A 17,112-nucleotide genomic window follows, 5' to 3' on the forward strand; every position below is an offset into this window, starting at 1 on the left:
CTGCAGCCGTGGTTGTCGGGGACACGCGATTAGAAGCACGTCTGCGAAGATGTTTGTATTTCGGACGTATGCGGTTTAACATGGGTAATTTTGTTTCATAAAATGTCCAGGTGTGGACACATCCTGTTTTTAAGAGTGGAAAAGCGTTCATGTGAAGAGAGTGTTCAAATTGATACACTTCTTATTCTAGTTCCTGTATGTTTGCGACACAGAGGAGTGAATGTTGGTGGTAATGAACACGGTTAGTAACGTACGGGCCTACATATGCGGGAAACTACGCTGAACGGTTGCATACTGTACGTTTATCTAGCTTGTTTTTACTAAAGCTGTTGTCTCATAAAATCTATTTAATGAACTAACATTACAGAGCAATATATCGGAACACAAAATACCAGTTTAGTCGTTTTCTTTTGCGTAGTCTTTATAAAGGCGATGGTATTCGCTCACAAACAACATATAAGAGATTATATCGTCTGATTGTATATTTGTTGCAATATATAATTTATGTTAGCCAACATCCAACTCTTTCAATTGTCAGTTTCTGGCCACAGGTTCACTATTAGCCTGGTGACACTGACGTATAAAAACTAAAGAACACCGCTGATATAGAAGTACAATCATCAGTAATCGTCCAGCAGTCAATATCATGCATCTAGTCTTAACATCTAGTTAGCAGTGATCAGTAACGAGTGGGATTTGTGTTGACAAATTGGAGGGCAGACACATTGTTCGTGGTTAGTCCGCAATTGTACACATCTAAAGTAAGCTATTCCCTTTTTATTTACAGTTAACAGTTTTAAGTTAAATATGGAAAATTAGGTTTCTGAAACTAAACCCGCTCACCCTGAAAAAATTCTGTTGCTGGATTTCAGATCATGACTTCATTATGTTGAAAGACAGTTTCCCTATGATGGTAAATGGTAGAATATTTTAAAGCAATCTCAAATCATCATGTTTAGTCTTTATCTCTCTCCATTAGTAATTCCACGTTTCTTGACGTGAGAAACGACTGGACCTGCATCCTCCTCTCACTCATATGTTCCTCTCGTGCTTCACCTCACAAGTTGCTTGTCGTTCGCTTGATTGACGCCATGAGATAATTGGCCTGATAGGTTGTTTGTTGGCCTCTAGTGACCATCTGCTGAAGTATGCTGCACTCAATGCAGGATGTTCTGCTTACTTTTCTCCAGTTATAAACACTGCATGATGTAGGCTATTTTGCCACTATTAAAAAAATTACCCCTGGCAGCTACTGTGTCTGAAGAACTGTTTGACACATTATGGTGCCCCCCCACCCCCCAAGTCTCTTTGTATTTTTCATTTGCATCAGTTTCTCACTCAAACTGAATCCTATATTAGATAATAGTTTCATATAAGAGCACACAATTTAGCCATGGTCTCACTGGTATTGCTCTCCTGATTTTCCACTTGACGTACTGACCGAAAACATTGAATTACCTTTGGCAGTCGAAGTCTTCTGCTTCAGTTATTCATGGTCTCCCCCAGGGCTCTATCTTGGGTTCACTCCTCTAATTTAGATGCTTTTTTCAGTCCATTTCATCCTCCATCATGGCCTTAACTCCTTAAACTTAACACATTAAAACTAACATCTTTCCACTGGTCCAAAATTTCTACATAAATATTCATGTGTAATGTTGACATTTATGTGGTCAGTGTTAAACCATCCAAAAACTGCCCAAGCATTTTGCATTACTTTGATTTCTTTGTACTGTTTTCAACCCCATATTGATTTGCTACCCAGGACTGCATTTTTTGACCTTCTATAAACTGCACAATTCAGTCCAAACTCAATCATAAGAATGAGAAAGTCTCATCCCTGCCTTTGTATCCTCTCCATTTGACCACTGCAGTGATCACTCTCCAGACTGAAATACATTTAAAGTTTGTCTGCTGGAGTCCTCACATAGAATAAGTGCTCTGCCTAATCCCATCTGTTCTCTGCGCCCGTATTGCTTCTCCCTGCAAGGCCCCACATGGCTGTGTCCCTGGATCCCTTTCCCCATTGTTTAAGGGCCTCTTGTTCCAGTTCTCTCATGGTTCATAGACTTAGATTGTCCTCCATGGGTGACAGGTCCATCAGGGACAATCTTATGTTGCTATGAAGTGGTCTCTCCTTTCAGTGTGCCGGCTAAGCATGCTCTTATAATTCTAGTGATAAATCTGTTCTGTGAATCTTGTGTGTGCGATGACTTCATACTGTCACGAGATGCTCCCCCCGTCACGTAGTACGGTCTGCCGCGTGCAGGGGGTTTCACCTTGTTTGTAACCACGCTCTTTGTAAGTGCACACACCTGTACGGGGTTTAATGTCTTGTGTCTTTTGTCTATTTAAATCTCTGACTGTGTACTGTGTTGGCCATTGTGAGTCTGCAGTTGTATGTAAATACTTGTGTGTAGTCCGTGTTAAAAGGGAGTCTGTGCGTCCTGCTCCACGCCCTTCGGCACTCCGGCCAGCAGATATGTCACACATACGATGTTTGTCATTGGTTTGTTATCGATTTGTTAAGTGTCCTGGATTTGGAATTTGAGTAAGGTGCTATAAAATAATTATTTATTTTATTTTATTTATATTTGTATTTATATTTTTATTATGCCATTCATACATACAACCATTTGTTGCCCACAACCCCTCACCAAGCCTATAATACACACTGAGAACTGAGAAAAGGGTAATCAGGAATGGTTGCGATTACGTTTTGTCTGGATCATGAGCTGTACCTTGCGAGCTCTGTAGCTGACTTATTTGTTTTCTGAGTTGAAATATTTCCTCTTCTTGCTCATCAATCCTCCGCTGCAAACTGTGTATTACCTAGAAATTAAAACACATTTTGAATCATCATTTATTTCAAATTTTTATTTTCTAGTCAATTCACAAAGCAGCAGATATCTGCAAATGTAACAAACAAAATCTGATGTACTCCATCATGTGGCATGAACACAACCCCAAGAATAAGGTGAATGGTAATGAATGAAAGATTAATCTAATGTCAGCTACATATTGCAGATGTTATAATTATGTTTTAAATATTGCAATTCAGGAGCTTTAAGGCATGGGTCATATCAATAGGCCAAAACACCATGTTGCCATGCTTCATTTGACTGCCTTGTCACAAAATGATTTCAAGAATGATTAATTATACCGTATTTTTGCCCAGAGGCCAGCCCCTATCTCCTTGCCTAATCTCATAATCTCTAGACTCCCTCCTTATCGTTTCCTAATCATATAACCAACTTTATTGTCAGGTACCCTGAGCATGTACCCTGTTCTCTGCACAAGTCGGTGTAGGTGCAGTCGTTTTAATCTGTGTATAGTATTTGGAAAGTTTGAACTTCACGATGTTCCATGTCAGTGCAGCGGTTTAAAGAGGATATGAGGGATAAAAACATCAAAATAAAGCAAGCAGCAATCAAACTTTATCGCATGGTGTTACAAACCCCAGGAACAACCCTCTGCCCCTGCACAGCCACGCCCACTCGCACACACCCCCGATCTGACTCAGCAGAATTCTAGCACACACCAGATTCCCATTCTCCTTATTCTCACCCCCTTTATAAGATTCCCTTCCCCGTGTACACGTCACGAAGTGTTGCTTTACCTATGTGGCGTACCGAGTGTTTCCTCATCCTGTGTGTTTTCCCAGTTATATACTCCTGCCTGACCCTCGGACACCTCCCGGACGCTACCCTGTGTTTCGACCCCAGACTGACCCGACCATGCTTACCTGTCTGATTCCAAGAATTAGTTTGTTTGCTAAAATAAAACCTCTAGCAATTGGATCCTCTTTTGTGCGTGTGCAAACATTACACATGGATTTTTATTGTGTTAAGAAGCGAATGTGGACATGATAACTAAATGGACACATACCATGTCTTGGGTATTGAAGAGATCACTTTGCAGTAATTGGGAGGCACTTGGTCTCAGAGAAGGATCAGAGCTGGTTAACAGTCTGATGTACTTGGTCAACACTGGCCAGTCCCCACACAAGGTTTCTGGGACCTTCCCCTGTCTCAGGTCTCCAAGTGTGTGTACACGCTCCATCTCTGTCCCGAAAGGCTGGAACAACTCAGCAGCAACCATTCCCACACTATACATATCTGACTGCAAAATAGACATAATTATCATAAATGACTGCAAGGGACAGCATTGTATTCTCAGTAGTGCTCTTCTGTAGGAATCTCTGAACAATTGTAAAATTGAAGGTACCTGAGCAATCACCAGTGTGTTATATACAGCCATTTACACTAATTGAGTAAAACACGGTTCCATCACCTATATGATGTCAGATTTAAAGTACCTTCAGGTCATAATGAGATCCCTCTAGTTGCTCTGGGGAAGCATAAATAAATGTCCCCACTCCAGTTGTATGAGATTCTAGAAAACATTAAGATATTCTGAAGTCAAGCCAAGATACATAATATGTGATACAAAACTGACCAATACTGCAGTCTGCACATAAATCTCTTGGTATATCTACTGGAGAATTCAAAAGATGCAAAGATTACAAAAGTTATGTAAGGTAATTGTGAACTTACACAGTAAAATTGGTTATAAATCTGTTAAGTGTGTTTATTAACTTGTAATTCGTAGAGTAGGTTATTTAAATAACTTAATAGATATTAATGTTGCAACATTATATACTGCATTTTTTTTTACCTGTGTTGTTGCCTGTGTGAGAATTTAAAGGTAGCTGTTCTTTTTCATTCACTACAATGTCTTTACAAGCCAATCCAAAGTCCCCTATCTTCACATGGTAGTCATTGCCATGAAGGAAAATATTTCTTGGCTGTAAAACAAAATAAAAGTTTGGCTTTTATCATGTCAAGGTTTTGTATCTATTGGCATTTAAAATACTACATATATTAGAATAATAATATAAGGATTATAAATAACCTTAGAAATGTAACTAACTTGAGTATGAAATGGCAAACACAAACACTTGGTACAGCCTATGCATGTATCACAGAATTTACAAGGAGAACTGTATAATCGAGACCATGGACTACTAACTATATGAAAACATCTTAAATGCTGATATATGGTTCATCAAAACGCTATTGAAATTACATTAAAACAATAAACTCCTTCGTCTGGAACCATGGAAATACTGTTTTCTCAACATCAAAGAAACAGGTTTTTAATTAGCACTGCAAGATTAGGTTGGTTGAACATTTTGCTAATGATATGAATAAGAATACGTGTACAAATGAGTTGCCATTTGACTTTAAACAGTACTCTAAGGTTTTGTTTTGTTGTTGTTTTTTTTTTAATCTGAAACATTTATCAGAACATTAATTTGTGATCAAACTGAGCTGCAGCTTGTAGATAAGGAATGTGAGAGGGATGGATAAGTGGTGTTGTAGTTAGGCTATGAACGCAGGCAGGGTGGAGCGATCTGTTCAGAATTCTGTTTTGTTTGTTTTTATGTGTTGCATATGTTAATTATGATGTCATGTTTAAAGTTACAGTTTTCTCAATTTAAAATCTAGAGTCTAGAGAGGTACCGGGAAAATCATGAGCACAAAAAATGAAACCGAGGATGAGGCTGAATCAAATGTTTTAACTTTTACGACCGGTTGCGAGTTAGGTTACATACTGTATGAGGCAATAATGAAAGAGAATATTTCAGTCATTACAAAGATAGTGGATTCTCGACTTGTACATACCCCGATAAAAACCAGACATCTGCTTGATTTCTCTAAGGTAAAACTTTGCTCAAAAGCTTTCTTTAAACTGAACTGATATACCGAATACTACCTGAAAAGAAAAACACATAATGGCCTAAAAGATTTGCGGCTGCAAGGTCCAGAACCGACTGTATACAGTTGTTCTCCAATGTTTATACCTTTTCCCGTTCTTCTCTCAGGACATGAAAGTCCTTCCCTTACACCTTGCTGCTTCCCAGAAGAAAACACAAAGCCTCAAGACCCTACTGGATTCTGGGGCCAACCCTGAATTATGGTAAACTCTGCACTCTCAAACATCCTGAATTACCTTTAAACCATGAAAACTTCAGAACACATGTTGACAAATGCTTTGTGCCTTCTATTTAGCGACCAGCTTGGCAGAAATACCCTGCATCTCGTGATAGCAAACTGGCCAAGTGTCTCAAGCAACTGGATTGGCCCGCATTCCAAGTTTCGGTCAATCATGGCTATCATGCAGCAGCAAGCAGAAGACTGCTTGCATGTGCTGTGTGAGCATGGCGTGAACCTAAACGCCAGGCTGCAGAGTCACCGCCAACAGTCAGCTCTGCATCTGGCTGTGGCCCACCAAGCGCCGTCAGCCATAGCCATCCTGGCTAGTCGAGGGGCCAGCATAAATGCCACCGACCATTTTGGCATGACGCCCCTGCACATGGCAGCGGGGACGCTTCAGACAGAGATCACCTCGTGTTTAATCCAGCAGGGGGCCGATGTGAATCGGGTCGTGAGGCAATCGGGCAACAGCGCGCTCCACCTGGCCGTGCAAGCAGCGACCAAAAAGTTCTGCAAGACTCAGGACACAGATCTCAGCTGTGTCGAGGAACTCCTAGTGGGAGGGGCCTCGCCCAACGTAAAGAACGCAGCAGGCTGCACGCCTCTCCACGAGGCTTGCCTTGGGGGCAGGGAGGAGGTGGTCGATCGTCTCCTCCAGCATGGAGCAGACCTCAACAAGCGCACTCACTTAGGAGAGAACTGCCTCTTTCTCTTCCTGACTCAGACTTCCAATCTGAAAAGCACTGGCCTGCTGGGCAAACTGCTGGGCCTCACCAGCCCCCTGTCTGTGGTCGACGCAAAGGGCAACCTCCCTCACGTCCTGAAGCTCCCCCGCTACACCACGCAGAAGGACCAACTGGTGCGTTTAGCACAGCAACCACGAGACCTGCTTGGAATCTGTAAGGTCCACATGCATCAGCACTACAACGAGAGCAGCAGGACTTTTTTAAAGGATAGGCTACCTGAAAAGCTATACAACTTTGTCTTCCAACAGTGGGATTGCCCACTGGATGTGGAACTTAATGAAACACATGAGACAGAAGAATTTGTCCCATTAGACTTTGCACCCCCGCTTCCATATTGACCTCGCTGACCACAGCCACCTTCTACATGAATTCCAAAAACAGTCTTTTGGATCTTTAAAAACATTAATCAGCAAATAAAATTAAACTTCAAAGTAAATTTGTGTGAACCTACCTTAAGGTCTCTGTGCATAATTCCACGTGAGTGAATATACGCTACTCCTTCAAGTATTTTCTTTAATATAGCAGATGCTTGTTTAGAGTCGAATGGCTGGCAAGGACCTGTACACGAGTTAATATAGAATGACCATTAAAGGAGATACAAGCATATTGCGGAAAGCTGCATGGACAACAAAACAGTCACTGTCACTGTGTAAGTCACTGTAAGAGCATCTGTGAAAAGCCATAAAGTTCAATTAAGTCTAAATGAAAGTATAATGCACAGCAAGTAGCCCGCGTGTCATAACAACCGATTATAGAAACAACCTGTAGACGCTGTGAGTTCTGCCTTGGGTCTGCAGTTCCTCTCGTGAATCCAGTCTTTCAAAGAACGCTCACACAGCTGCATTTGAATGTAGAGCATCAAGTGAAACTGAACCTGAAAAATTAACACCGGGATCAAAGAATGAAGGAAGAATTAAACCGTGGGACTAATTTTGCTTATCAGTTCACAAACTGTGATCAGGAAGACGATAAACAGCATGCCTCCCTTGGCGGTTTCTCAGCCCACGGTTGACTTGCCGCATCAGTGTAAAACCTGTGGTTTATCTCCAGTCTATCCTGGCTGGGCTCATCCTCGGACAGGGCGGAGATGTTCCAGCTAAGTGCTGGGCACGTGTCCACCACAGAGCCAGGCTTGCCCAGGAACACGCATGGGACAAAGTTCTGCGGGTTCCGTACGCTTTTAGCGCACATAGCGTGGCTTCCCTCCTCATTTGACATTGTAGATTTCAATGACATGCCATCCAGTGCACACGCAGGTTGGTCATTTATGTCCTTCGAATGTTCAGAACTTTCAAAAACAATAAATGACCCACTGGTGCTATCAGTGCTTTCCCTGAGACACCTGAAGGAGAGATTCACTTCCATCATACTATGGTACCAGCGTTAGGCTTCCCAATATGAATAGAGAAAGTCCATCATCTTACCCTTCTCTTTGTGATGATGTCCCTAGAGCTGGAAAGGCATTTGAAATGAAAGGTTTTGGATCTGTAATAAAAGGATGACCTAAAACCTTTCTGTTTTATTTCCATAGAGCATAGGCAAGGAATATATACCAATAATGATTTCAAGTTTTCAGTCTTATTAGTGATTTAACATGGATCAAAATAGAACCCAATTAAGTCAATAAAAACGGCTAAAGAAAAATGCAGATCTAAAATATTAACAGATCAACACAGGCTACTGAGCACAGGAACACAGATGCTTTGCACATCAGCTACTCACTTTTCCCAGCTGGCTGCACATGCTCCATCCAAGCAGTGTGATAGCCAACTATGTTTGGATGCTGAAGGCTGGACAGAACTTTGACCTCTCTAAGCACCTACAACAAATCATCAAAATGTTTGTGAATGCCTAGCCGACGCTTTTAATAAACAAAATGCTGTGAATTTGTTGAGACCATACTCTACCTTTATACAGTCATCCCTTGTTACATTCTTGATGAGGATTTTTTTAACAGCATAATTCTGTCCATCCAACTTGTTTTTTACCTAAAGAAGACATGACGTATGATAGCTTGTTACGAGCTCCATTAAACAATACAGGATCTGATGTTAATCTTATGTTGACAACTGGAGCATCTCATTGCCACACCTTAAACACTTTGCCATACGATCCTTTGCCCAAAGCAGAGATCTCTTCAAATTCACTGAGGTAGCGAGATGTCTGCGCTTGGAAAAGACCATCTTTTACTCTGGGATGAAACAAAACATTGTCATCTCTACAAATGATATCACAAAACAAACCTCATACAGATAGTCAGATGCAATTAATACACCAACAAAAGTGCAACAAAGAGTCGTCTACCAGCTCTGACCTCCTCACCTTAATGCAGGGGTCTGGCCTTCCACACCCAAGTATCGATGATCCTGTAAAAAGATGAGCACACCACATTAGCTCTTCTACTTTCTAACCAAAGGATGACGGGTCTCTGGCAGGTGGAGGTGTTTACCTGAGGGAGGAGGGAGGAGCTGGCAGCATGCAGGAGCTCGGTGAAGGCCCGGTTGTGCTGCAGTCGCACAGTGCTGAACTCGTCACTGATGGCCAGGGGTGAAAGGAGGTTCATTGCTGCTAGGCGTTGACCAATTGCTGAAAATATGAAGAACATCGCCTAACTCACATGGCCTTCAACAACACTGGACAAAGGGATCAAAGTATTTGTGACAAAATGCTTATTATTCAAGAAAATAATACTATTTTAAACTGTGTAAAGCAATAAGTAATTTTGCATACACTTAAACACACGTTTGCCAATTTGTGGAAGTACTGAAAAGAGAGTTATTCTCTCCTGAATAACAGCTCACCCTTGAATAGCATCCGAGAGCGTGTAGGGTCACTTTCATATACAAAGCACAGGTGTTCCAGCAATGAGCCCAAAAGCAAATGGTTGGGGATAGCAGAGGCAAATTCCTGAATTGATGGGTACTGTCTCCCTGCCATCAGCAGCTCACAGTTACTGTCCGAGTCTGAAGCTACGTTAATAAAGCAAAGAACAGAGGAGATATTTTGACTCTCTGCATCTTACTGCATTTTTAAGCCTAAATGGTAAAAATGACATACAGATACTCTGAAATTGCTGACATTGCTCAGCTCTGGATCAAAGATATGCTATAAAGTACATACATAACTCAGTAAACACAACAGATCTGGTTAAAAACATTTCCTACCTTCAGCGATAACTTTGGCAATCAGACCAACAATGTCTCTTTTTTCTGCATCCATTTTGCCTTTGTTTCCCCACTTTATATTCCCTTTATATTACCACAAACGCAGCTTTACCATGTTACTTCTTGTCTGCACAGTTACGGGTGGGCGAGTTTAAGTTATGCTTATCAGTGTAAAACATTAATCCCACCTCTAGGCTGCTTCAGAAGAAGATTATGAGGGAAGGAGAAAGTTTCAATACAATCAACTTAGTGTGTTGTTCTGTGCAAAGGACACAGTTGGAACAATACTGTTATAACCGATGCCCTACATCGCCTTACCCCCCAAAAAGACACCTTTTACATCTTATCAACTAGCAGTAGCAAACCTTTCACATCTTCTCATTATTATTATTGTTGTTGTTGTTGTTATTATTATTACTTTAAAAAGAAGCAATCTACTTTGTTAGATAGCCAGCATGCTCCAGGGAGCGTAACTAATGGTAACTAATGCATGCATGTCACCTTTCACAATCACGCCTTATCCCGTGGAGCTGCCCTCGCACGGATGGCCCAGACCATTTAAAATTTGACCAAACTCACTGTCAAACTGGACATCATCGTTATCTGTCAAGCTGAACATCACTGTCCCATTTCCAGCTCTGTCACGGGTGGACAGCTTCCTCCGCGTCACAAAATTGGGACAAATACTGGAACTTTCTTCTGTCATGACTGGTCTTATTGTATAAAACGTGGACCTAGCACGGTTATTATCCCCTTTAACGCTTCGATCAAGTAGATCTACATATTATAGAATGATCGGATTTTTTTTATTTCTTTTAAAGGACCTACAGTTAATAGAGAAACCGACTAAAAACAAGTAAAGACAAACGACTGTAATCCACCATGTTTTAACTGTAAATAGTAAGGGGGTATCGCAAATGTTTCATTGTATCGCAAGACCAAACACACAAGTTGAATGTGTCTTTGGCTGTTTGCCCCATTAAATCTGATATTATTCTGTTGTACTTTCTGTAAAAAAGGTCAACGATTTGCAATACAATAAATATTATCGTCCTGTTATCGATCTGCGCTCTGCCGTGTGATCTTGAATTTGCACAAGTCCCTTAATTTCCGATCGCCCAGACCCGCATCGACCTCGAGAATCATGATGAAACGTTCCCAAATATAGTGTCTTTCCCCCGGGTACAAAAAAGTTACAAAAGTTACGTTCTCAATCTGACAGTAATTAATGTTGTATATTACAAACTGCTTCTACAATTAATGGACAGACTTATTATGTGCAAAATGAAGTGCCCCACGAGGGTTCACTTTGCCTTTCAAATGACTACATTTCAATGACGAGCCAGCAATTACATAGGCAACAACATATTAAGACTGCGCAATTTGTGGCAAACTGAAGTTCATGAACACACGATGCTTTCCGTAGCTAACGTAAATCTTGTAAATGATTTACGCATCATGCTGGCAGGGCACGCAGTGCGTTTAGTTATAAAGTGCATCATGACTATCGCTTAGATCATTTTCGTTAAAAGCAAACGTGTAAACGACCACAAAACCGTACGCAGAAACTTTTTTAAAGCAACTTGTGCTCGCTGGCTAACACGCTAGAAAGCAATGATTTGAAGAGTTCAACGGGGCTATCCCCACTGTTAGCCAGCTAGCTCGCCAGTTTAGCTTACCTGACGGATAATGACGGACACATGGTGAGTTTTCATGCATTTACCTCTGTACCTAGCTGAGGTGGGTAGAAGCGGGAGACATGTTAGCTAACTTAGCTGACTTATTCCTGAGTTTATTATCTGACGCTAGATAGCTGTCGTTCGTTCCGTCCAAGAAGAGCGCGATTTTTGCATTGTGTGTTTTTGAACTGTAGTTGGCCAATTTGTCTGTCTGACAGCGAACGGTCCAGTTCACTCGTTTGTGGGCCCTTCCATTGCAGCGCAGAGCCGGCAAGCGCCATAAAGGCAATTGACAAACAGTCTGTGCATCAGATCTGCTCGGGGCAGGTCGTCTTGAGTTTGGCCACAGCTGTGAAAGAGCTGGTGGAGAACAGCATTGACGCAGGTGCTACAAACGTTGGTGAGTGGGTGGAGGGTTCGGTGAGGTCTGAAATGTAGTCTTACCTTCAGTTTTTGAATAACATGCTTTTATTGACATTTTGTTTATTATGGCAGACATTAGGCTCAAGGACAATGGTGTAGACCTGGTGGAAGTCTCTGATAATGGAAGGGGTGTAGAGGAGGACAATTTTGTGGGCTTGAGTAAGTTAACCTACGTTAGCAACATGATTGTTGTGGATCTGCCATATGTAACTTAGTTGATTTATATTCACAATTTGTCATTTTTCTTAAATCCACAGCCCTAAAACATCATACATCTAAACTGAGAGATTTTTCCGACTTAACACATGTTGAGACATTTGGCTTCCGTGGTGAAGCCCTCAGCTCACTATGTGCCCTCAGGTTGTGTTAACCTCTTTTTCTTTGTGTTTGTTTTCTTTTTTCCCATAATGCTTGTGACTAATAGTTCTGTTATAATATGAGCTCTTGTGTCTGACCCTAGTGACCTCAGCGTGGTGACCTGTCATGAGAGCAGCCATGTGGGAACTCGGCTCGTCTTTGACCGCAGCGGTCGTCTCACCCAGCGGGCTCCCCACCCCCGGCAGCAGGGCACCACGGTCACCCTACAGCAGCTCTTCTCCACCCTGCCTGTTCGTCACAAAGAGTTTCAGCGTAACATCAAAAAGGTTCAGCCGTCGTTTTTTGCGAATTGCGCAGCTGCACCGTGACATTGGAAATGTGGGTGTCCCAGTGAGCGAGTGAAAGTCTGATGGCATTGTCTCTGCCCCTACGCAGGAATATTCAAAGATGATCCACGTCCTGCAGTCCTATTGCGTCATCTCCACAGGCGTGCGAGTCACATGCACCAATCAGATTGGCCAGGGCAAGCGGAGCACGGTGCTGTGCACTAGTGGGAGCCCCAGCATGAGGGACAACATAGGAGCCCTGTTCGGCCCTAAACAGGTGAGCATGTCGGTGTGCCTCACACCTGTGTTTTACGTTCAGCGTTAATATCCGTAATTCTTAGTAGTTGCGTTTTGTCATATATGGAGCATGCCTGCAGATTGGGTGCAGTTGTGCAAAGACAGTGCTGCTGAAGGGAGGAATCACAATTAAAGGGAAAAATAGTGCATCAAACACCATAGCTACAGTATTGCAGCTCTTCCTCTTCCTCAGTTAATCTGTCTGCAGACTCGCTGAGGACTTTTACAGGCATGTATCACCAAACATCGCTCTTATCCAGAGCGACTTATAAAAGTGCTTTGTCATTTATTAATAGAATACGTCCTAGCCAGTACAGTAGGTTAGAGTCCAATATACCAACGATCTAGAATACTGTAGAAATACAGGGATCACTGCTGATGCCTAGAAGTACAAAATACATAAGGTCTATCTTAAACAATAAGTGCAATAAAAAAATAATTACTAGAGTTTGTTAGACAACATCAGTGTAATAAACAATACCCTGCAATAAGTACTAATTTAGTCAGTCAATATAGGAGGAGGGTCAGTTGTCATTTAAATATTCCACGAATAGATGGGTCTTTAGGCAAAGATGGAATTACTATAATTGGAATAAATGAGTGACTTTTGATCTTGGAATTTAAATTACTCAGTGTATTTACCCATAATCATAATCTATAAAGTCCCTTTCTTAGGAAAGTGGTTTTATCACAAATAGTTCAAGTTTGGTTTATTTGTCACATACATAGTCATACACAGTATAACTCCACACTAAAATATCAAGTGTGCATTCCTTGTCCTTAACCATTTAATACTCTTTTTTTCTTTTTTTCTTTTTTCTCTTTTTTTAACAGCTCCAGAGTCTAATTCCCTTTCAGCAAATATCTCCCACTGACAACATTAAAGAGGATTACGGTTTAAATGGGGAAGAACTTCCCAAAGATCTTTTCATGTGAGTGAGTCTGTCATCTCAACTTGATTTAGTAGGGTCTTCTCAATATGACTTGACAGGTAAATCATAGTGAATACATCACCTTTTGGTTGACTGATGCATCTAAACCATGAAATCGTATTAGGAATTGGTGCAAGCTTATCACATTCCTTTTATTTCTGACCCAAAGCTGCAGACATGCAGATTTTGACAGATTATCCATTAGGGGTTCCTCATTTGCACATGGATGTATTCCAGAATCTCTGGTTATGTGTCTCAAGCTGATCACGGCGTGGGGCGAAGTGCCACTGACAGGCAGTTCTTTTTCATTAACAAAAGACCCTGCGATCCGTCCAAGGTACTTGCATTCCCTTTGGTCCTTATTCCCTTTTAATGTGGTACATTCTTCATTTACATGTAGTAATGTATCTGTGGCTGGTGTGCGTTTTGCAGGTTTCCAAGCTGGTAAATGAAGTCTATCACATGTTCAACCGGCACCAGTACCCGTTTGTGGCTCTGAACATTTCAGTTGCTTCAGGTAGGAAAGAAAATGACTAAACCCGAACCTGACGGTTTAACAATCGTACTCAATCTACTTAAATAAATTTTTTCTTTCTTTTAGTTTGACTTTTTTTTTTTTTTTTTTTTGTGCCTATGCTGTAGAGTGTGTGGATGTAAATGTTACGCCCGACAAGCGGCAGATATTCCTGCAAGAGGAGAAGCTGTTGCTGGCTATTCTGAAGAGTTCACTTCTCGCCATGTACGAGACTGGCGTCAATAAGATCACTCTTAATCACAAACTACAGCTCTCGGGCAGTATGTATGCCAGTCCACCAAATCCCTTAGTGTCCACAATTATCCTACTGAAGCAGATCTGCAAATGATTGTTTTGCTTCAACTGTCTCTCTGTCAGGTTTGTATCGACCCACTGATTCAGCTGATGCTTTAGAAAGCCACCCGACAGCTAGCTCGTTTCAGGCGATTACGGAACATGAGGAGGATGATGACGGTTCGGAGACATGGACTCGAAGCCCAAAGACAACCATTAACTTGGCTGGACTGAAAGCAGCATTCTCAAAGCAGCAAGCCCCTGGTTTTGGCACAAAGACATCTCACAGTAATGCTGTTTGTCCTGGGCCTGCTCAGAAAAACATGCAGTCTTTTTTCCGCAGCTCTGAAAAGATTAATTGCCCAAAGCCATTTTTGAGTTTTCCTGGGCGCACTGCTTCTGAAAGTGCAGTTTCACCACTGAAAACTTCTCTCCTGAATAAGTATGGGCACAGCTCAGACGTGGATACTGATTCGGGCCTTTCAGAGCAAAGATCCACCACAGGAACCCCTGAGACTCTCTGTGAAAATGCTTCCAAATTGGCATCTCCAGATTCTGTTTTAGATGAGTTTGGCGTTAAAAACGAGCCTCACAATGAACCTGCAGTTAAGGTGCTCACTGATTTAGAACCTGCAGGCCAAGAGCTGGAGGCCGTTGTTGGCCCCGAGAGGATCTTCAGTCCTGAAGCGAAGAAGCGTAGATGGGAGAACACCCTGTCTGAGCAGACACAGGTGCCATGCCCCGGGGCTCCAGACACCACCTCAGGGTTGTTTGACAGACACGTCAGTGTGCACAAAAAGACACAGCCTTTGCAGTTCTCAATGACTCAGCTAGCCAGTCGAATGGAGAGACTAAAGACCCAGCGAAGAGAGGAGATTGACCAAGAGCCAAAATACAGACGTTTCAGGGCGCAGATTAAACCTGGAGACAACCAAAGCGCCGAGGACGAGCTGAAGAAAGAGATAAGGTGGAGCAGCCTGCTCACGTCGTTTGTCCTGTGAAAAAGAGGAGTTGCTTGGGTCTGATGAATCTGATGCAATGATCTACTGCGTCTTTAGTTTATAGCCTATTTTTGTTTGTGTTTTAGCAAGGACATGTTCAAACAGATGGAGATTATTGGTCAGTTCAACCTGGGTTTCATCATAACCAAGTTAAAGTCGGACCTCTTTATGATCGACCAGCACGCCACAGATGAGAAGTACAACTTTGAGATGCTGCAGCAGCACACCATCCTAAATGGACAGAGACTTATAGTGTAAGCCTGGCTATTCACATCTAACATGATCCATATTGAAAAAGCATTCACATTCACTTTGTACAACTACATCTTCTGCTTTCATCCCAGTCCACAGAATCTTGAACTTACAGCTGTGAGTGAAACTATTCTTATTGAAAACATTGACATTTTCAAGAAAAATGGCTTCGACTTTCTTATTGATGAAGATGGTGGGTGCAAAAGCATACATAATCTCCTTGTACTATAACTCCTCCAAAACAATCAAGAGTCAATGTCATGTTTTACAGCACCGGTCATGGAGAGGGTAAAGCTTGTGTCTTTACCTACAAGTAAGAGCTGGACCTTTGGCCCCAGTGACATCGAGGAGCTCATCTTCATGCTCAGTGACGGTCCTGGGGTCATGTGCAGACCTTCTCGCGTCCGGCAGATGTTTGCATCCAGAGCATGCCGCAGATCGGTGAGTAAAGCTTCTTTGGGACCATCCATGCTAAATGCAATGGCCTCTTTTTTTGTTTGACGTCACCATAAGGATATTGGTTTATGCTGTTCTAATTACAGGTAATGATTGGAACGGCACTCAGCGTCAGTGAAATGAAAAAGCTCGTGGTCCACATGGGGGAGATTGAGCAGCCTTGGAACTGCCCTCATGGCAGACCCACCATGAGGCACCTGGCCAACCTAGATATCATTTCTCAAGACTGAAACGCATCTATGAAGTGTGATTTGCTGCATCACACTTGGATCCGGCTCTCATTCAAGCTTTCGTTCAGGATGATGGGGATATATGTCTTCTTTAACAGACAAACATTCATCATGTAGCTAGTTATGTCGCTTAAGGTCTCGACATTTCACTGCGTTAGCTACATGTACTGTTTCATGTATGCATATATACTTTTTTTTATGAGTAATTAAATGTTTTGCAAGATCTTATTACTATTTTTACAAAAGAAATTGTGTAGATTTATTTGTTTTAAAGCTTATAAATAAAAAGCTGACACTAAAATTATGAACGCGTGTTCAGTTTGACCCATCTGTCTTGCCGTGCAAATATATTACCTTAGTAACAAGGTTACTGTTGTCATGCACAACAAAAACCTCGCGCTAAACGGGCTGGATTTCTTCGCTAGTGTACAAGCCGTGAAGTTAGCCGGTCATGGAGAGAGAGAAAGAAAAAAGGTGTGACGGA

The 17,112-nt window shown here is 41.9% G+C and overlaps 3 protein-coding genes across 6 annotated transcripts; 2 read left to right on the forward strand and 1 right to left on the reverse strand.

Moving 5' to 3' along the window:
• The first annotated feature begins 7 nt into the window (after positions 1 to 7).
• Positions 8 to 7,166, forward strand: LOC113579505 (ankyrin repeat domain-containing protein 61). Its single transcript, XM_027013493.2, has 3 exons — positions 8 to 84; positions 5,885 to 5,979; positions 6,072 to 7,166. The coding sequence occupies exons 2-3, from the start codon at positions 5,888 to 5,890 to the stop codon at positions 7,078 to 7,080; spliced, it is 1,101 nt and encodes a 366-aa protein (XP_026869294.2). The 5' UTR covers positions 8 to 84; positions 5,885 to 5,887; the 3' UTR covers positions 7,081 to 7,166.
• eif2ak1 (eukaryotic translation initiation factor 2-alpha kinase 1) lies at positions 2,595 to 10,924 on the reverse strand. Of its 3 annotated transcripts, none has more exons than XM_027013489.2 (15): positions 10,486 to 10,924; positions 9,544 to 9,711; positions 9,192 to 9,328; positions 9,065 to 9,108; positions 8,834 to 8,933; positions 8,650 to 8,730; positions 8,465 to 8,561; positions 8,167 to 8,194; positions 7,724 to 8,084; positions 7,505 to 7,616; positions 7,194 to 7,300; positions 4,675 to 4,804; positions 4,316 to 4,392; positions 3,886 to 4,119; positions 2,595 to 2,829 (listed from the first exon to the last, which is right to left on the reverse strand). In XM_027013489.2, the coding sequence occupies exons 1-15, from the start codon at positions 10,610 to 10,612 to the stop codon at positions 2,710 to 2,712; spliced, it is 1,923 nt and encodes a 640-aa protein (XP_026869290.2). In that variant the 5' UTR covers positions 10,613 to 10,924; the 3' UTR covers positions 2,595 to 2,709. The 3 variants fall into 3 exon arrangements, with proteins under 3 accessions (XP_026869290.2, XP_026869289.2, XP_026869292.2); XM_027013488.2 differs by having other exon boundaries at positions 8,167 to 8,227; XM_027013491.2 differs by lacking the exon at positions 10,486 to 10,924 and adding an exon at positions 9,907 to 10,443 and having other exon boundaries at positions 8,167 to 8,227.
• A 419-nt stretch (positions 10,925 to 11,343) lies between these two features.
• pms2 (PMS1 homolog 2, mismatch repair system component) lies at positions 11,344 to 16,932 on the forward strand. 2 transcript variants are annotated; one of them, XM_027013486.2, is made up of 15 exons: positions 11,344 to 11,609; positions 11,804 to 11,985; positions 12,081 to 12,167; positions 12,266 to 12,368; positions 12,469 to 12,652; positions 12,762 to 12,929; positions 13,784 to 13,881; positions 14,119 to 14,218; positions 14,314 to 14,398; positions 14,524 to 14,676; positions 14,774 to 15,656; positions 15,777 to 15,944; positions 16,035 to 16,135; positions 16,214 to 16,383; positions 16,485 to 16,932. In XM_027013486.2, the coding sequence occupies exons 1-15, from the start codon at positions 11,596 to 11,598 to the stop codon at positions 16,626 to 16,628; spliced, it is 2,640 nt and encodes an 879-aa protein (XP_026869287.1). In that variant the 5' UTR covers positions 11,344 to 11,595; the 3' UTR covers positions 16,629 to 16,932. The 2 variants fall into 2 exon arrangements, with proteins under 2 accessions (XP_026869287.1, XP_026869288.1); XM_027013487.2 differs by having other exon boundaries at positions 11,846 to 11,985.
• The last annotated feature ends 180 nt before the right edge of the window (positions 16,933 to 17,112 follow it).

The sequence above is a fragment of the Electrophorus electricus genome, chromosome 14 (genome assembly GCF_013358815.1).
Source record: "Electrophorus electricus isolate fEleEle1 chromosome 14, fEleEle1.pri, whole genome shotgun sequence".
Classification (NCBI taxonomy): domain Eukaryota; kingdom Metazoa; phylum Chordata; class Actinopteri; order Gymnotiformes; family Gymnotidae; genus Electrophorus; species Electrophorus electricus.